The sequence below is a fragment of the Saccopteryx bilineata genome, chromosome X, assembly GCF_036850765.1.
Source record: "Saccopteryx bilineata isolate mSacBil1 chromosome X, mSacBil1_pri_phased_curated, whole genome shotgun sequence".
Classification (NCBI taxonomy): domain Eukaryota; kingdom Metazoa; phylum Chordata; class Mammalia; order Chiroptera; family Emballonuridae; genus Saccopteryx; species Saccopteryx bilineata.
Window position 1 is genome coordinate 77,894,539 of NC_089502.1, and position 21,080 is coordinate 77,915,618.

General features: G+C 47.8%; 1 protein-coding gene across 1 annotated transcript; it reads right to left on the minus strand.

Moving 5' to 3' along the window:
* Window positions 1–15,682: 15,682 nt before the first annotated feature.
* On the minus strand, window positions 15,683–17,107 carry LOC136317710 (uncharacterized protein CXorf49 homolog). The gene has a single exon (XM_066250488.1). It carries the CDS (start codon window positions 17,105–17,107, stop codon window positions 15,683–15,685), a length of 1,425 nt encoding a protein of 474 aa, XP_066106585.1.
* Between the last annotated feature and the right edge of the window lie 3,973 nt (window positions 17,108–21,080).

A 21,080-nucleotide genomic window follows, 5' to 3' on the forward strand; every position in this document is an offset into this window, starting at 1 on the left:
ATACAGGGAACATACCTCTACATGATAAAAGCCATCTATGACAAACCCACAGCCAAAATAATACTCAATGGGCAAAAATGAAAAGCAATCCCCTTAACATCAGGAACAAGGCAGGGGTGCCCCTTTCACCACTCTTATTCAACATAGTTCTGGAAGTCCTAGACCCAGCAATTAGACAAGAAAAGGAAATTAAAGGCATCCAAATTAGAAAAGAAGTAAAACTATTATTATTTGCAGATGATATGATATTGTATATAGAACACCCTAAAGTCTCAGTCAAAACACTACTAGACCTGATAAATGAATTCAGCAAGGTGGCAGGATATAAAATTAATACTCAGAAATCAGAGGTATTTTCATATGCCAACAATGAACAGTCTGAAGGAGAAATTAAGAAAACAATCCCCTTCACCACTGCAACCAAAAAAATAAAGTATCTAGGAATAAATTTAACCAGGGAAATTAAAGATTTGTGCTCGGAAAATTATAAAACATTGAGAAAAGAAATCAGGGAAGGGATGACGTCAGAGTAATGGCGGGGTAGGAAGCGATACCGATAAATCTCCCCCAAAACTCAACAAGATCTTCAACCAGAAACAGAAAAACCTATACTTGGAGCTTCCAGATGCTTCGCAATACACCCAAAGGTATGATTGAGTGAAAAATTGGCTAAATATATAATCAAACCCCGAAGGAAAAAGGGAGTAAGAAATGCTCTGCCTTCCTCACTAACCTAAACAGGGCGGCTTTCTCTGGTAACTGTGAATATAGAAACTGAGGCGGGCAAAGGGGGTGAATAGATCCAGGCCGCCGCGGCACAAACGGCCGAACCAGGCTGTGGCACACAGATCCAAGCCGAGGAAAATCTGATCCTGTGGCAACCCGGGCAATACAAGCTAACACTCGCGCCAAACCCAAACAAAGAAAGACAAGCGGAGCGGCCATTTTACCCGGTCTCCTGGTCGGTGCGCAGTTAGTGGGCGAGAATTTCTTCCTAGGCCCCGAGAGTGGGTGCCCGTGTTGCCCCACGGAGAGGCAGGGTCAGAGGCCTTTCTGTGGGCCGAGGACAGAGTCTCTGGGCAGCCCCAGCGCCCTGGGAAAGCCATGCACAGGAGGGAGTGAGAACTAATTCCAACGGTGGAGATTTTCTGTGCTGGTGAGGGTTTCACTCAGAGGGAACCGCGGCCGGCCTCATATCCTGGTGTGCGCGCGCAGATAAGGAGTGAGCGATTCCTCCGAGTGCCTCCGCAGTGCGCGCCCGTGTTATCGCACAGAGGGGCCTTTGTGTGGGCCAAAGCGGAATCTCGAGCCGCCCCAGCGCCTTGCAAAAACCGCGCACGGGGACAGAGCGAGACTCAATTCCAACGCTGCAACTTTTCCCTGCGGTTGGGGGTTTCACTCAGAGCGTGAGACTGCTGGCTGGATATCCTGGTCACAGACAGTGAGTGAGAGTTTCCTCCAAGCGCCCCCCAGAAGTGGGCGCCCGCTTGTGTTACCGGACAGAGTGGCAGAGCCAGTGGTCTTTGAGTGGGCGGAAAGCCCGCCTGATTATGCTAGCAGCTCTGACTGACTGAGCCTTACCCAGAGCCCTGTGCTGAGTGGAAATAGAGTGGGGAGTTGCCAGCTCTTTGAGCCTCTTACTATCCAGGCAGAGGCAGCAGCAACCCCATAGCTGGATTATCAGGCTACTAATTGGGGAAGGAAAGACTAGGAGAAAGGCTCCAGGAACACGGACTCTCTCACTGTCGGAGCCTATAAATGCTAATGAGCCTCGACTCCCACGAGACTAAAGCACAATACATGACATTGCCATAGAGACTTATCAACTGCAAGCCTCTACCTGAGCGTGCCAAAGGGGCAGAACCCGGGGTACAGAGTCACCGACCAGGAAGAGGGACAGAAAAGAAAAAGCAAGAAGATAACCTCTCAAAATCAAGAATAATCTGCAGACTTTATAACCTATCACATTTTATTATATTTGTTCGTTTGTTTCTCTTATCTTCATTCTTGATACTTTTTTTTCTTCCTCCAATTTGGCCGATTAACTCTCTACTGGTCTTATTCTCTCCTCTCCTTGAACTACACTACCCATAAGTGTTACATCTCCCATTATCTTTTCTCTTCTCTTCCTTTCTCTCTATGAGGGTTGCACTCCAAAACCCTTAACTCTCTCTCTCTCTCCTTTCTTTTTTCTTCTTTTAGTGGTTCCCTCTTTTTTTCTCTCTCTCATTCTTTCTTTTCTCCCTCTATATTAGTTTCTTCCTTTCTCCTTTACATCTCCTCTCATTCAAACCTCAATAACAAACAAATTATCTTATCTGGGACTCAAACCTATGTTTGTGGCATTTTGGGGGGTTTTTACTTCACCTTTTTAACTCACTAGCAGTGCTCCCATCCCTGGCTCTCCATATTATCTAGTTCTTGTTCCCCTAAATACAATAATAAGTTTTTAATTTGTCCCCCATTTTTCTGTTTTCCTCTTATTCCTCTCATCATAACTCTTAGACAACCAACACGTAAAAGCAAATCATTTTATTCTTGACCCCAATTTTTTCCTTATTTGCTTTTTGTGGGTCCATACGCTCTTTTTTTTTCCTTTTTTTTTTTTTTTCTTTTTTTCTTTTTTGCCCCTTTATTACTTTTCCCCAATTCAGGCCCTCCATCACAGGCATTGTTTGTTATAACTCACAGTCCACCACAAGATTTTCTCAAGAGAGAGGGGAGAGGAGAGGAGAGGAAAAAAGGAGGGGGGGAATAATTTCCTTTTTTTAAAAATTTTTATTTTATTTTATTTTTCTTTATTTCATTATTAATTTTTTAAAAAAAAAAAACTCTTTTCGATTTTTTATTTTTTTTTATTTTTTTAACTTTTTATTCTTTATTAAATCTCATTAATACTATCAACAAAACCACCCTCAGATGCCATTAAGGAAAAGAAAATCGAATATCATGGATACAAAAGAAAGAGAGGTAACACAGCTAGATAAGGAAAAATCTATGGAGAAAAAATTTAATATATTGGAAACCTTGGAGCTAAATGACAGAGAATTCAAGATAGAAATCCTAAAAATCCTCCGAGATATACAAGAAAACACAGAAAGGCAATATAGGGAGCTCAGAAAACAACTCAATGAACACAAAGAATATATGTCCAAGGAAATTGAAACTATAAAAACAAATCAAACAGAGATGAAAAACTCAATTCACGAGCTGAAAAACGAAGTAACAAGCTTAGCTAATAGAACAGGTCAGATAGAAGAGAGGATTAGTGAAATAGAAGACAAGCAACTTGAGGCACAACAGAGAGAAGAAGAAAGAGACTCAAAATTTAAAAAAATGAGATAGCCCTACAAGAATTATCTGACTCCATCAAAAAGAATAACATAAGAATAATAGGTATATCAGAGGGAGAAGAGAGAGAAAATGGAATGGAGAACATACTCAAACAAATAATAGATGAGAACTTCCTAAGCCTGTGGAAAGAACTAAAGCCTCAAGTTCAAGAAGCAAACAGAACTCCAAGTTTTCTTAACCCCAACAAACCTACTCCAAGGCATATCATAATGAAATTGACACAAACCAACAGCAAAGAAAAAATTCTCAAGGCAGCCAGGGAAAAAAAGAATACAACATATAAAGGAAGGCCCATTAGATTATCATCAGATTTCTCAGCAGAAACTCTACAAGCTAGAAGAGAGTGGACCCCAATATTTAAAGTCCTGAAAGAGAGGAACTTTCAGCCACGAATACTATACCCATCAAAGCTATCCTTCAAATACGAAGGAGAAATAAAAACATTCACAGATACAGAAAAGATGAGGGAATTTATCATCAGAAAACCCCCACTCCAGGAATTACTAAAGGGGGTTCTCCAATCAGATACAAAGAACAAAAAAAAAACAGAGCCACAAGTAAAAGCTCCAAGAAGAACACAATAAAACCAAATTTAAACTGTGACAACAACAAAAAGAAAGAGGGGGAGAAGACGGAGATTAACAGTAGCAAAGGACGATGGAGTGCAAAAGTACTCACAAAATAGTTCGCTACAATGAACAGGGTAGGGACCCTTTTCATTACTCAAAGGTAACCACCATTGAAAAAACCACCACAGAAGCACATGAGATAAAAAAGATAGCAACAGAGGAAAGATGTATGGAATACAACCAAATAAAAACAAAAGATAGAAAAACGAAAGAGAAGGATCAAACAAGACACGAAACTAACAGAAAGCAAGATATAAAATGGCAATAGGGAACTCACAAGTATCAATAATTACACTAAATGTAAATGGATTAAACTCACCAATAAAAAGGCACAGAGTAGCAGAATGAATTAAAAAACAAAATCCAACTGTATGCTGCCTACAGGAAACTCATCTAAGTAACAAGGATAAAAACAAATTCAAAGTGAAAGGCTGGAAAACAATACTCCAAGCAAATAACATCCAAAAAAAAGCAGGTGTAGCAATACTCATATCGGATAATGCTGACTACAAGACAGGAAAAGTACTCAGAGACAAAAATGGCCATTTCATAATGGCTAAGGGGACACTGAATCAAGAAGACATAAAAATTCTTAATATATATGCACCAAACCAAGGAGCACCAAAATATATAAGACAGCTACTTATTGACCTTAAAACAAAAACTGACAAAAATACAATCATACTTGGAGACCTCAATACACCGCTGACGGCTCTAGATCGGTCATCCAAACAGAGAATCAACAAAGACATAGTGGCCTTAAACAAAACACTAGAGCACCTGGATATGATAGACATCTACAGGACATTTCATCCCAAAGTGACTGAGTATACATTTTTCTCCAGTGTACATGGATCATTCTCAAGAATTGACCATATGTTGGGCCACAAAAACAACATCAGCAAATTCAGAAAAATTGAAGTTGTACCAAGCATATTTTCTGATCATAAAGCCTTGAAACTAGAATTCAACTGCAAAAAAGAGGAAAAAAATCCCACAAAAATGTGGAAACTAAACAACATACTTTTAAAAAATGAATGGGTCAAAGAAGAAATAAGTGCAGAGATCAAAAGATATATACAGACTAATGAAAATGACAATACGACATATCAGAATCTATGGGATGCAGCAAAAGCAGTGATAAGAGGGAAGTTCATATCGCTTCAGGCATATATGAACAAACAAGAGAGAGCCCAAGTAAACCACTTAACTTCCCACCTTAAGGAACTAGAAAAAGAAGAACAAAGACAACCCAAAACCAGCCGAAGAAAGGAAATAATAAAAATCAGAGCAGAAATAAATGAATTAGAGAACAGAAAAACTATAGAAAAAATTAATAGAACAAGGAGCTGGTTCTTTGAAAAGATCAACAAAATTGACAAACCCTTGGCAAGACTTACCAAGGAAAAAAGAGAAAGAATTCATATAAACAAAATCCAAAATGAAAGAGGAGAAATCACCACGGACACTGTAGATATACAAAGAATTATTGTAGAATACTATGAAAAACTTTATGCCACTAAATTCAACAACCTAGAAGAAATGGATAAATTCCTAGAAAAATACAACCTTCCTAGATTGAGTCAAGAAGAAGCAGAAAGCATAAACAGACCTATCAGTAGAGAAGAAATAGAAAAAACCATTAAAAACCTCCCCAAAAATAAAAGTCCAGGCCCTGACGGCTATACCAGCGAATTTTATCAAACATTCAAAGAAGACTTGGTTCCTATTCTACTCAAAGTCTTCCAAAAAATTGAAGAAGAAGCAATACTTCCAAACACATTTTATGAGGCCAACATAACCCTCATCCCAAAACCAGGCAAGGATGGCACAAAAAAAGAAAACTACAGACCAATATCTCTAATGAATACAGATGCTAAAATACTAAACAAAATACTAGCAAATCGAATACAACAACATATTAAAAAAATAATACATCATGATCAAGTGGGATTCATCCCAGAATCTCAAGGATGGTTCAACATACGTAAAACGGTTAACGTAATACACCATATCAACAAAACAAAGAACAAAAACCACATGATCTTATCAATAGATGCAGAAAAGGCTTTCAATAAAATACAACACAATTTTATGTTTAAGACTCTCAACAAAATGGGTATAGAAGGAAAATATCTCAACATGATAAAGGCCATATATGATAAACCATCAGCTAACATCATATTAAATGGCACTAAACTGAAGGCTTTCCCCCTTAAATCAGGAACAAGACAGGGTTGTCCACTCTCTCCACTCTTATTTAATGTGGTACTAGAGGTTCTCGCCACAGCAATCAGACAAGACAAAGAAATAAAAGGCATCCATATCGGAAAAGAAGAAGTAAAGGTATCACTTTTTGCAGATGATATGATCCTATACATCGAAAACCCCAAAGAATCCACAAAAAGACTACTAGAAACAACAAGCCAATACAGTAAGGTCGCAGGATACAAAATTAACATACAGAAGTCAATAGCCTTTCTATATGCCAACAATGAAACAACTGAGAAGGAACTCAAAAGAATAATCCCCTTCATGATTGCAACAAAAAAAATAAAATACTTAGGAATAAACATAACAAAGAATGTAAAGGACTTATATAATGAAAACTATAAACCATTGTTAAGGGAAATTGAAAAAGATATAATGAGATGGAAGAATATACCTTGTTCTTGGCTAGGAAGAATAAATATAATCAAGATGGCTATATTACCCAAAGCAATATACAAATTTAATGCAATTCCCATCAAACTTCCAATGACGTTTTTTAAAGAAATAGAGCAAAAAATCATCAGATTTATATGGAACTATAAAAAACCCCGAATAGCCAAAGCAATCCTAAAGAAAAAGAATGAAGCTGGGGGCATAACAATACCTGACTTCAAACTCTATTATAGGGCCACGACAATCAAAACAGCATGGTATTGGCAGAAAAATAGACACTCAGACCAATGGAACAGAATAGAAAGTCCAGAAATAAAACCACATATATATAGTCAAATAATTTTTGATAAAGGGGCCAACAACACACAATGGAGAAAAGAAAGCCTCTTCAATAAATGGTGCTGGGAAAACTGGAAAGCCACATGCAAAAGAATGAAACTGGACTACAGTCTCTCTCCCTGTACAAAAATTAACTCAAAATGGATCAAAGATCTAAACATAAGACCTGAAACAATTAAGTACATAGAAGAAGACATAGGTACTCAACTCATGGACCTGGGTTTTAAAGAGCATTTTATGAATTTGACTCCAAAGGCAAGAGAAGTGAAGGCAAAAATTAATGAATGGGACTACATCAGACTAAGAAGTTTTTGCTCAGCAAGAGAAACTGATAACAAAATAAACAGAAAGCCAACTAAATGGGAAATGATATTTTCAAACAACAGCTCAGATAAGGGCCTAATATCCAAAATATACAAAGAACTCATAAAACTCAACAACAAACAAACAATCCAATAAAAAAATGGGAAGAGGATATGAATAGACACTTCTCCCAGGAAGAAATACAAATGGCCAACAGATATATGAAAAGATGCTCATCTTCTTTAGCTATTAGAGAAATGCAAATCAAAACGGCAATGAGATACCACCTCACACCTGTTCGATTAGCTGTTATTAGCAAGTCAGGTAATAGCAAATGTTGGAGAGGCTGTGGAGAAAAAGGAACCCTCATACACTGTTGGTGGGAATGTAAAGTAGTACAACCATTATGGAAGAAAGTATGGTGGTTCCTCAAAAAACTGAAAATAGAACTACCTTATGACCCAGCAATCCCTCTACTGGGTATATATCCCCAAAACTCAGAAACATTGATACATAAAGACACATGCAGCCCCATGTTTATTGCAGCATTGTTCACAGTGGCCAGGACATGGAAACAACCAAAAAGCCCATCAATAGATGACTGGATAAAGAAGATGTGGCACATATACACTATGGAATACTACTCAGCCATAAGAAATGATGACATCGGAACATTTACAGCAAAATGGTGGGATCTTGATAACATGATACGAAGCGAAATAAGTAAATCAGAAAAAACCAGGAACTGTATTATTCCATACGTAGGTGGGACATAATACTGAAACTAAGAGACATTGAGAAGAGTGTGGTGGTTACGGGGGGGAGGGGGGAATGGGAGAGGGATAGGGGGTGGGGAGGGGCACAAAGACAACAAGATAGAAGGTCACAGAGGACAATCTGACTTTGGGTGGTGGGTATGCAACATAATTGAACGACAAGATAACCTGGACTTGTTATCTTTGAATATATGTATCCTGATTTATTGATGTCACCCCATTAAAAAAATAAAATTATAAAAAAAAAAAAAAAAAAGAAATCAGGGAAGATACAAACAAGTGAAAGCATATACCGTGCTCATGGTTAGGAAGAATAAACATCATTAAAATGTCCATATTACCAAAAGCAATTTATAAATTCAATGAAATACTGATTAAAATACCAATGACTTACTTCAAAGATATAGAACAAATATTCCAAAAATTTATATAGAACCAAAAGAGAACACGAATAGTCTCAGCAATCTTGAAAAAGAGGAATAAAGTAGGAGGTATCACACTTCAGGATATCAAGTTATACTACAAGACCACTGTACTCAAAACAGCCTGGTACTGGCATAAGAACAGGCATATAGATCAGTGGAACAGAATAGAGAACCCAGAAATAAACCTACACCTTTATGGACAACTGATATTTGACAAAGGATGTAAGAGCATACAATGGAATAAAGACAGCCTCTTCAACAAATGGTGCTGGGAAAATTGGACAGCTACCTGCAAAAAAATGAAACTAGACCACCAACTTACACCATTCACAAAAATAAACTCAAAATGGGTAAAAGACTTAAATGTAAACCATAAAACCATAAGCATCTTAGAAGAAAGCATAGGCAGTAAGCTCTCTGACATCTCTCACAGCAATATATTAGCCGATTTATCTCCATGGGCAAGTGAAATAAAAGACAGGATAAACAAATGGGACTGTATCAAACTAAAAATCTTTTGCGCAGCTAAAGACAATAAGAACAGAATAGCCCTGGCCGGTTGGCTCAGCGGTAGAGCGTCGGCCTAGCGTGCAGAGGACCCGGGTTCGATTCCCGGCCAGGGCACACAGGAGAGGCGCCCATTTGCCTCTCCACCCCTCCGCCGCGCTTTCCACTCTGTCTCTCTCTTCCCCTCCCGCAGCCAAGGCTCCATTGGACCAAAGATGGCCCGGGCGCTGGGGATGGCTCTGTGGCCTCTGCCTCAGGCGCTGGAGTGGCTCTGGTCGCAACATAGCGATGCCCAGGATGGGCAGAGCATCGCCCCCTGGTGGGCAGAGCTTCACCCCTCGTGGGCGTGCCGGGTGGATCCCGGTCGGGCGCATGCGGGAGTCTGTTTGACTGTCTCTCCCTGTTTCCAGCTTCAGAAAAATGAAAAAAAAAAAAGAACAGAATAAAAAGACAAACTGCACAATGAGAGAACATATTTGACAATATGTCGGATAAGGGGTTAATAACCAAAATTTATAAAGAATGTATAAAACTCAATACCAGGAAGACAAACCATCAATCAAAAAATGGGTGAAAGAAATGAATAGACACTTCTCCAAAGAGTACAGACAGAAGGCCAATCGGCATATGAAAAAAATGCTCAACATCACTAATCATTAGTGAAATGCAAAGTAAAACCACAATGAGATATCACCTCACACCAGTCAGAATGGCGCTCATCAACAAAACAACACAGAATAAGTGCTGGCGAGGATGGGGAGAAAAGGGTACCCTCCTGCACTGCTGGTGGGAATACAGACTGGTGTAGCCTCTGTGGAAAACAGTGTGGAGATTCCTCAAAAAATTAAAAATCAAACTGCCTTTTGACCCAGTTCTACCACTTTTAGTAATGTACCCCAAGAACACCATAGCACTGTTTCAAAAAGAAGAAATGCACCCTCATGTTTATGGCAGCATTGTTCACAATAGTGAAGATCTGGAAACAGCCCAAGTGTCCGTTAGTGGACGAGTGGATTAAAAAACTTTGGTACATATATACTATGGAATACTACTCAGCCATAAGAAATGATGACATCAGATCATTTACAACAACATGGATGGACCTTGATAACATTATTCTGAGCAAAATAAGTAAATCAGAAAAAACTAAGAACTATATGATTCCTTACATAGGTGGGACATAAAAATGAGACTCAGAGACATGGACAAGAGTGGGGGGGGCTTATGGTGTGGGGGGAGGAGAATGAGGGTGTTGGGGGTGGGAAGGGACACAAAGAAAACCAGTTAGAAGGTGATGGAAGACAATTGGACTTTGGGTGATGGGAATGCAGCATAATCAAATGTCAAAATAACCTAGAGATGTTTTCTCTGAATATATGCACCCTGATTTATCAATGTTACCCATTAAAATTAATTAAAAAATAAAAAAATGTTATTATATCTACAGTATTACTTTTCTATTGTTGCCATAAAAATTATTACAAATTCAGTGCTTTAAAAAGTACGGTAGTTTATGAAATTATATTCCTGGAGGGCAGAGTAAGACACAGAACCACTGGGCTTATGTCAAGGTGTCAGCAAGTCAGCATTGTCTTCTGGAAATTAGAAGACATCAATGTGCTTGTCCTTCCAACTCTAGAAAATGCTAATATTCCTTGGCTTATAGCTGCCTTCTACCATCTTCCAAGCCAGGGATGGAGGACCAAGTCTTTTTCATATCACACCACTGGGACCTAAACCTCTAGTTCTCACTTCCACTTTTCAACGCTGGAGATGATATTGAGCCTGAAGGGATAATCTAGGAAAATCTCTCTACCTTGAATTCAGTGGAGTAACACCATCATTGCAACTGTAACACCCCATTTCTCTGAAAAATAACATACTAACCCATTCTAAAAACCAAGATGTAGACATCTTTGTGCACTATTACTTTGCCCAGCACTGTCAGCTCCTTATCTAACGTTCATCTCCTCCTGCATTCCCCGGATACACCGATACTGCCAGAGAGTTCAGAGAGAGAGGTTAGCGGGTCATGGTGCTATGACAGTGATGGTTGAAGTGGGGGTGTTCAGAGGGGTAGTCTGCCCAGGAATGGGACAAATAGCAGAAGGAGGCAGGCTGGGAGCTAAGGCTCATCAGGCCAGCAACCACTGCCTACCAGAATGGAGGGAAGGTTTGAGGGGAAAAAGCACATTCAGTTAAGGCTGGGATCCAACTGCATTGTTTTTCCTGGGATCTGGATATGTTAATTTAACCTCTGCCTCAGTATCTGCATCTGACTTTCCTCAGGAAGTGAAAAGTGCTGAGCCAGGCCCGTGATGTACAAGTTTACAGCAGCCCTATGGTGCTGTAGTGGGGCTGAGTATGAAAGAGGGAGATCATGCATTCAGATGAGGGAAGCGGTCTTGCCAAATCTAGCCACTACAGGTTGTGTTATTGACTCCCATGAATGCTTCAACACACTTCTTCTTTTCCACACCCTGCTGACCATGGTCACAGAGTTCCTGGGGCAGTTATGGTGCTGGACGTAACCTGATCACAGCCTGCATGCATGTCTGTGGGGGCTGAAAATTCAGCCAAAGTCTTTTCCAAGCTTACTCACTCACACAGCATGACACCCCTTGCAGAAATAACTGCTGGGTCAGGGTCATAGCCATAGCCTAAGCAACTAGGTCCACGTTCTCAAGTGAGGGGCCCGCAGTGTAAGGACAAAGTCCCACAAACATTCTTTTCCGGCCCCGAGGTCTGTGGCTGTCCCATCCAACATGGGAGGGTCTGTCCACCTGAGCTTACAGGGCAAGGCCCAGAAGGGAGACAGGGTGGGTGAGACTAGGGAGGAAGGTCAGAACCGAGTCTGTCCAGATGCCAGGGTTCAGTCACTCTTTACTTCCCCTCTTCACTGCGCCCCTCCTGCCCGAGCCCTGGCTGGCTCACGTGGGGGCCATCTCCTATGTGAGCTCCCTGCCTCTAGGATGAGGTGTCTCCTGGCTACTCTGAGGTGGCCGTTGTCCGCAATCTCACTCCACCGACACACAGGAGCTTGCAGACTCATAAGGTCGCAGAGTAGGGTCCTCAGCCACCTGTAGCACACCAGGTTGTCTGGACAAGCTGCCCTGGGGTGGGAAGACTTCAGCATCATGCCGCCCCATGTGTGAGGAATTTAACAAGGCCCTTTGAAAGAAATAGAACCCAGCCTTGCTTTTGTCCACTTGGTCCCCTAAGGGTCTTGACCTCAGTCTCTACCGCCTTTACCCTCAGAAGCACATCTTTTCTCTTTAAGGAACATTAGCCCCGATTAATTTATTTCTAACACACACACACACACACACACACTTTGAAGGTTCTGTCCACTGTCATCCCATTTGTGTGTTAGGAATGGCGTCTGGCACAGACAACGCTCAACTCACTCATTCACAAGTCCGTCCCTCTGAGTTCCAGGCCCGCAGAGCCCTGGGTCCTGGCTGAAGGGAGGAACCAGTTCCCAGCCCTGAGTGAAGGGGAAATGGAACACAAGAGTGAAACTCAACCTTGTATGACATGAAGAGGCAGCCTGGGACATTGAGCGGGGGTGCAGAGCTCCCTTGCCAGGAACGTCTGTGTCACGGGCTGGTGGAGCAATGCTGGAAGGGCACCACTCAGCAATATCGAGCTCCATTGATTGCCCTCGCCATCTGGGGCATAGAGACGGCCAGGCTGAAGCAGAGGTGGCTAGCGCGCGAAGGCAGGAAGGATGGGACTGCTCTGGCAGGCGGTGTACCCCAGCTTGGCCTGGAGCCACCACAACAAACTCATTCCCTGTCCTTCAGGCTGGACGTGAGGCCCACACCTCTCTTCCATGGTTCCCGAACCTTCCCCGAGGACCCGCAATTACCCGGGCTGTGGATTCTGCCTAAAGCCCCTACTGAGACCAAGGAGGGAAAAGCCACAGGACTGGAGACCCAGTGTCAAGGTGAGAGCCAAGGAGGGGTGGAGGGCGACCCACAGGTCCCTGGGGGAGCTGTCCGTGTGTAGGGGGCACCAGAGGGAGGTGAGGAGCCAACAGAGAGGGCTGGGCCTGGGAACGGGAGACGACGGGCTCAGCTGTGCTCTGGAACAGCTGCCGGAGGACAGGCACAGGAAAGGCCGCTGGCGGAAAGCCGTGGCGGAGACCAAGGAAGTCCAGACGGCAGAGCAGGGTGGACGGGTCGGGCCTGGGACGGATGGGAGAGCGGACCGAGCTCTGGAAGGGGTCACGAGGACCCGCTGAAGGGGAGGGGAGACGGACAATGAATGGCAGGAGACCCCAAACAGGAGGAGGTTGGGAGAGGACACAGAGAGGCCCCATGGGGCAAAGGGAAGAAAAGCTCATGTGGCCAGGCAGAGCCACACGGAGTCCAGACTCAGGGCAACCCGGTGGCCCAACTGCAGGGCTCCCGTCAGCAGCCAGCCCGGACTCCCTGCAGGCAGGCAGAAGGCCCAGCCCGAGCACCAGAGGTCCTATTCTGAAAAATTCTCTGAGATGGAGCAGCTCCTGGCCCTCCCCGCCTCCGTTCCCACCTCTGCCTGTCCGGCACTTAAAAGAGACCACAGGGTTCGGTTTCCCTGAGGGACTTTAATTTCAAACCGCTGGGACCTGGGGTGGGGAGGGGCAACGCAGGGGGTAGAGGAAGCCCCAGAACAGCTAAGGGGGAACAGGAGGAAACCGGCTTGGCCGCAACTCCGGGCTCCGAGGGTAACAGCTGCTCCCCCTGAACAAAGATGCTGGGCTCAACCTGTCCAACAGAGCAGGGGAGTCAGGGAGGAGCCTCCAGCCAGGGCCAGCGCACAGCACTGCTGAAGAGCCACATCCCGGGAAGCGGCAGCACACGCGGCACAGGCATCACTCACGGCCACATTTCTGGAACTCATCAACCAGGAACTGCAAGGCCACTGAAACGCAGAGAGTCGTGAGCGGGTGACCCAGACAGAGGGACAGACGGGCCCGTCCCCTTTGCCATGGGGAACACCCGAGCCCTGGAACCTGAATCACCCCTGCGGTCCCTACTCAAGGAGCCCTGGGCCTGACTCACTCAGCCACCTCCTGACAGAAATGAGCAAATGGTTTCCAAAGAGGAAAAAACGGCCCAGCAGCGCTCAAGCTTGGGGGCATGTCAGAACTGTTGGGAACTGGTCAAAGAAACAACCCCACAGAGGTCACACCAAGCAGTCCTCGAGGGGAAGGGCAATGAGGCCTCTCTTAACGTCCTGAGAGAAGGAGACCTCTAGGACCGGTTCTGGTGGGCTAAGTGTACTCGCAATGCCGACCACACTTTCCTCTTTGTCCACACACCGGGCCTGCTAGTTCCCCTCCCCGCAGGAACAATGGTTCCTTTGAGGCCACCTGCATCTGCAGCCCGCCCCCACCCCATGCTAAGACCCCACAGTCTGCTCCTGCCCCTGCCCCGGCCAGAGGTTCCTCATACCGACTTGGTGTCTGAGGTTCTCGACTTCTCTCTGTAGCTCGGGGCACTGGACCGGAGGACAGCGGAGAAAAAGATGTGATGAATATACTCAGGCCTCTTCGCCCCTCGATGCCTCAGCCTCCCCCCACCCCAGAGGCTAGATGGGCACTGGCTCCTCCGTGGAAAAAGGAGGCCTGCTCCCTCCGTGAGGAGTGGACCAGAGAGGTGGGGGCGTGTGTGTGTGTGTGTGTGTGAGAGAGAGAGAGAGAGAGAGACGGACACACGTCAGTTTAATCCGGACACGGATCCAGTTGTCTAGTTTGGGCTGGCATTTATAGGAGGCAGAAGATTACCCGAGGACAAGCCTCTGCTTCAGGTGGTTGTTCCCAACTTTCTGGAGTTGGGGTACCTTCAAGTAGCTCCTGGTCACCTGACAGGGAAAGAACACACAAGCCGGCTTCCACAGCTCCCAAGGAGGGGAAAGGGCTAAGCAGGGTCTAAAGTGAGGTAGCACCACCCTCTGCTGGCAACCACTCGCCCCTGCTCTGCCCAGCCAGCCATGCCACCTTGTCTCTGGGCCTACCTCCCCCGTTACGGTTCCCTGGGGGCAGGCCATCCACAACCGTGGTCCCCCAGAGCGCATGCAGCTCTGAGCTGGACACTGGCCGAGCTGCAACCACAAGCATCCCTTGGGACAAGCCCTGTGTCTAAACGGGACTTAGCAGAAAAGGCCCCGTTCTGCTGAAACTCTCTGTCTGGGGTTGCAGTTTGAGGCACTGACGAGAATCACCCCTGCGCACCCACCCACCCACCGCCCCATGCAGAGAATGAGGTGACTGGGTGCGTTCCTGCGGGAGAAGCTGTCCGGTTCGGCAGGGAGGCAAGGAGCAGGGCTGAGCGCCGGGCAGGGGCAGCGAGAGTCAGGGCCAGGGCCAGGGCCAGAGTTCTCTCTCCCTGCCCCCTCTCCCATCCACCCCACTCCCAGCCAACGATGATGATGCCCGGGACTCACAGTCGGGTGCGGGCACCCTGGACAGGACCTGTCCTTGGCTCATGGCCAAGGGCTGCGAATGTCCCGGAAGCTGAGCAGCTCTGATGTTGATATCGCCAATGTCGCCGCTGTTGCCTTCTCTACGACGCCCAAAAGGACATGAAGGCCCCGGCCTGTGTGTCAGAGGCTAAGAAAAAGAGTTCTCACCGGTTCGGACTCGGTCTGTGTCCCGGTGGGTGCGCGTGGACGTGTGTGTGCCCACGCGCACCTGTGCTTAAGGGCTGGGGTGCGGCAGGGAATCGGAAAGGCAGTTCCTTGGCTGACTTTCTCCCTGGGTCGGCCTGGAGCCAGGAGGCCACGCTGCAGTAGGCAGAGCAGTGGGGCCCTCTGACAGGCCCTCGAGGGAAGGGACGGGACAGCCAGGGGGAGCAGGGGTCAAGGTGTGCAGGGAGGGGCTCAGCCTGATACTCACTAGGCCCTTTGGGCCGGTGTCTCTCTTCCGGTCCTTATCTTCTCCCACCACCGGCTCCGACCCCCTCTTCCTCCTGGCCAGAGACTTCTGCCCAGTGCCCTTGTGCTTGGACTGTTTTGTGCCCACAGGGAGGTAGGGGTTCCTCCTGTCCTTCCGGGGCAGCGGAACACCCGAGATAGGGGGGAAGGTGCCTGATTGTGTGGGAGCCACCGAGCCTCTCTGCGCCCAGGAAAGGAAGGGACCTGCGGGGGCAAGTCTTGCGGGGCCCCCTGAGAATCTCTTCTCCTGGGCCGCTTTCCGTCTAGGAGGGGCCTTGGGCAGGGCCCCCGCAGGGGCAGCTGCAGGCAGGTAGCTGGTACTGCTGGCCGTCTTCGCCTGGTCCACACTTGGCTTCCTCGAGAAAACGTCCAGCTCTCGGAGGGACGGCCTGTCTGTGCCCGGCGCGGATCGTCGGGGAGCAGAGGGTGGGAGCAAGCCCAGCACGGACGGGAGCTCCTCCCTGACAGCGCTGCTCAGCTCTCTGGCTGCGCCTTGAGGACTAAGGGGTGTGAGCAGTCCTCCTCCCTTGCGGCGGTGGATGCTGACCTTCATCGCGGGCCTGACCAGGAACTCGTCTGATGACTGGGAGTCGGAGGGCCAGTAGCCCAGGTCCCCCGCGGAGGACTGCTGCCCAGCCCCAGCCCCAGCGACTTGGGAGCTGCCTTTAGTGCCGCCGGCCCCTCTTTTGGCGCTGCCCCAGGCGCGGTCCACCTCGGGCGCCATGAGCTGGGACAAGGTGGCGGGCGCCAGCGGGGACCTCGCCAGGCCACCGGCCCACACGCCACTGCCACGGGCCCCCGGCTGCTGGCCCGCCCAGTCGGCAGGCCCTATGGAGCCTCCCCTCTCCGGGGAGGGGTACCTGCGGACGCGCAGGTCACCTCGGTCAGTCAGCTGCTGCAGGATGGTCGTGTCGGCCTCGTCACCCAGGTGATACAGGCCGTGCCCGTCCACGTCAGCCGGGGTGCCAGGGCGGCCTTCGCGGCCCCACAGCACCGGACCTCCCACCCCCGCCACTTCTGGGTCGACCTTGGGGCCCTCGGTGCCCGGGGACCCGCCCTCATCGTCCTCACTGTTCCCCGGAGTGTCCAAGACAAGGAGGCCTAGTATGCGGGCCCACTGACCGCCCTCGGCGTCGGCCTCTGCCTCTGCCTCCAAAAGAGAGCCCTCGTCCTTGGCGGGGGAGCTCATGTCACCGAGTGCAAAGAGCTCAGCTCAGGGGAGAGGATGGGCTCGAGCACGGCGGAGGCGGTGGCGGGTGGGAGCGCCGAGACCTGTGGGAGCCGTCTGTCTGCACAGGATAAGCGCCAGTGTGCGTCTAACAGCGCACGATCCCCACGTGCCTTCGCGCCTTCAAGGCTGTGCGCGGTTCCTCATTGGTCCACCCCCTCCACCAATCGACATGCCCCTTGTTGGCCTGCAACTCGAAGTGCTAACCAATAGGGACCCTGGTTGCTCTCCACCCCTAAGCCCCACCCCACAGCAGCGGAAGTTGGAAGCCTGTCTGGCGGAAGAACGTAAGAACGTGGTCCTTGATCCGGGCCTTGGGTCTTTCCTCTCACCGTTCTTGTCCCGCCTCCCTAGACAGGCATCTACTCTCCAACTAGTCCCAGCACTGAGCGACTCTTTCCCATGTACACAGCGGGGAGATAGCGCCACCTGTCAGGGTGCGGCCGCGGAAGCCGTGAGGGGGTGGGACGTCTGATGCACGTGAGGCACCTAGCGCAGAAGGGGTCTGCCAGCCACTGTTCCATGACACTTAGACCTCAATAGGAAAATGGGCCCCGGATGCGTGTGCCATCAATGGAGGAGAGTCGGCGTAATTTGCCCTTAAAGGGCCAGAGAGGAATCATTGTCATATTGACCCGCTGGAGGGTCTCTGTCACAACTCCGCGACCGTGATGATGAGCAGCCAAACCAGCCCATGGCTGTGCGCTCAGGGTACTCTATTGGCTGGCCGCTTCGAAAGACGGGCTGGCTTTGCCCCCTCCCTCGGATGCTCGCCATCACTGACCCTGGAGGTTCGAAGTAAATCCGAAAATCGATTTCCACACACTAGGCTTGCAACAAGGAGGCCTACTTGAAACCCGTGCACACGGCCTCAAGCGTTCTTTTGACTGAGGTGTTTTAATCTACTGGATGCTCATGGCACGTTGCGTTCACCCATTTCCTTCCCAACGGGGATTTCTAGTGTTCCGGCCTTCCCCACCACCGGCACCCTGGTGCATGTGTCCCGGTACATGACATGCACAATGTGTCTGCAGAAGATGTGTCCTGCGGCAGACACCTGCCATTGCCATAGACTAGGAAGGAGCTCAACCGTTCCCAGGATGGGAGAGGTTAAGAGCAGACCGGCACTTTGCCCACTGCAGAGGTGGGGGTCGGCGGGGCGGGGTGGGGCGGGAGGTGGCGCCCTGTGCGGCAGCACAGAAAAACCATTCCAGAGGGTAACTTGGCAGAGCAACGTACACAGCACGTACTATGTGCCTGGCACTCCTCCAAGTGCTGTGGCTACATAGTAACACATCCTCGGGACCATCCCGGGATTGAAGTGCCCACTATTGCCGCCCTCTCACAGGTGAGGAAACAGGCTCTAGGAGGTTCAGCCACTGGCCAACAGTCATTGGGCTTGTCGCAATCAGCGCCAGATTGAAACCAGAAGGTTGCTTGGAGCAGAAAACCTCACAACTGAATAAGAACTCACTTCCTAGTCTAAGGCAATGGCAGGTGTCCGCCGCAGGGCACATCTTCTGCAGACACATTGTGCATGTAGTGTACCGGGACATATGCACCAGGGTGCCGGTGGTGAGGAAGACCGGAACACTCGAAACCGCCGTTGGGAAAGAAATGGGTGAACGCAACGTGCCGTGAGCATCCAGTAGATTAAAACGCCCCAGTCAAAGAACGTGTGAGGCCGTGTGCATGGATTTTAGGAGCACACAGCAAGCTGCAGAACCGTGGATTTGGGCACACATTTGGTACTTTAAAATAGAAAACGGTGAATCCGGTATAATGTCTGAGAATACATATAGGTGTATGTACAGACGTGGTTTCAAGGTCTGGAAGGACACACAGCCAACAAGCTAACCAGTGGGCGAGCTGACAGGGCGACAGCTGCCTCTCAAATGTTCCTAGTCCGCCTGTTTCCCTGCTTCCCTGAGCTGGGCAGTCTTGGCCCTCCCTTGGTTTCTACGCTGCTGTCAAGTGTTAGCATCTCCACTTGCTTGCCGCCAGACCCCTATTCCAAAAACCCTTATTCTCTCTCTCTCTCTCTCTCTCTCAACAGAAACAGAGAGTCAGAGAGGATAGACAAGGACACACAGACAGGACGGAGAGAGATGAGAAACACCAATCATTAGTTTTTCGTTGCGACACCTTAGTTGTTCATTGATTGCATTCTCATATGTGCCTTGATCGTGGGGCTACAGCAGACTGAGTAATCCCTTGCTCGAGCCCGCGAACTTGGGTCCAAACTGGTGAGCTTTGCTCAAACCAGATGAGTCCGCGCTCAATCTGGCGACCTCGGAATCTTGAACCTGGGTCCTCCGCATTCCAGTCCAACGTTCTATCCACTATGCCACCGTCTGGTCAGACGCTCCTCCATTCTTTCCACACCTTCCTCTCTTTCTTGTTTGCACGCCTTTGTCTCTCCAGTCGCCTCTCCCTCCTGCATCCTACTCTGGCTGATCTCCAACAGAGGCCTGGGCTGTCTGCATGCCTCTTGCTCCTGGCAGCTCAGAGACCCAGTTTTTCTGGGCCTCGTGGAGGTTACAGAGCAGGGAGATCCTGCGCACTCTAAATCTTTGCTCATGCTGCTCAGGTGTGCCCCCCACAACCCCTGCTTGCATGCTGATAATGTCCTCTCCCACATCTCCCAGCCACTTGTAAAGAAACGGTGTGCTGTTTCAGACATTCAGGGGTGGACAACAAAGGCTAGAGCAAAATCACCTGTACACAGCTGGGTCCTAGGAAACATTCCCCACCCACCCAGTGGAAGCCTCGGGAATCCCTCTCACCAATGCCATTGCCATTGCCACTGCCATTGCCATTTCCTCCCTCCCTCCCCCATTGAGAGAATCCCAGAACTTCTTCACACCTCCTCCACTTTCTTCATCCCTGGGGCTCTACTGCCTCCTCTCCCCTTGCATTTTATAGGTCTTCGGGAGTGTCACCTATCTCCGCTGACCCCCACCCACATCCCTTGTGATCACCAGGATCCAGATATTGGGTTTGACCTACTATCTTGGCCTGGGGTGGGACCAGTGTCAGAGGATTCACTAGGCCTCCCCCACTGTGACAGCTCCCACCACACAGACCAAGGGTCCTGTGGGGCTTATTGCTCAAACTGCCAAGTGCATCACTTAGGCTTATCAACTTGGGGGCTGGAGAAGTGACCACTGTGTTGATCCAGGGACCTGGTCGGCTCACTGTGAACCAGACTCCAGTCCCCACTGCTTTGATTACCAGTGCCTTGTAAACCCCACTCTGGCAGGCCCTCCGTAGTGGCACTTCGGGCCTCCAGGACCAACTTCAGCTTTGACCTCATGTCCAGTAGTGCTGGAATTGTTTGGGTGTTCGCCCACCCTGAGTGTACAGTCACCTAAGCAGCCAAGAGAGCCACTATGAACATTTGCATAAAGGTTCTCTGTGAACATCAGTTTTCATTTCTCTTGGGAAAATATCTGGGACTTAGTTTGCTGGGTGGTTCAAATGGGAAGCTTACTTTTAACTTTATAAGAGATGTACACACTGTTTCTCAGAGTGTCCAAGCCCATTTGCATTCTCCCAGAGAATGCATGAGGGTTCTAGTGGTTCCTCAGTTTCTCCAGCACTTAGCATTCTCTGATTTTCCCCCCTTGTTTTAGCCATGCGTATGGGTATGTTGTGGTACTGCACTGTGGCTTTAATTTGTGTTTCTCTAATGATGTAAGAGGTTGAACATCTTCTCAATAGCTTCCTGGCTATGCATTATCTTCTTTGAACAGTGTCTGTTAAATTTTTTTTTTGCTCATTATTTAATAGGTTGTTTGTTTTAGTATTATTGAATATTCAGCATTCTTTATCTGTTTCTATTAAAAGTCCTTTATAATAAGGGTGTTTTGCAAATATTGTCCCCCAGTGTGTGCCTTATATTTTCATGTTTTTAAAAACAATCTTTTTCATA

Coding starts and splice junctions, on each gene's coding strand:
- LOC136317710 (XM_066250488.1), bottom strand. CDS start 17,107: ATGAGCTCCCCCGCCAAGGACGAGGGCTCTCTTTTGGAGGCAGAGGCA.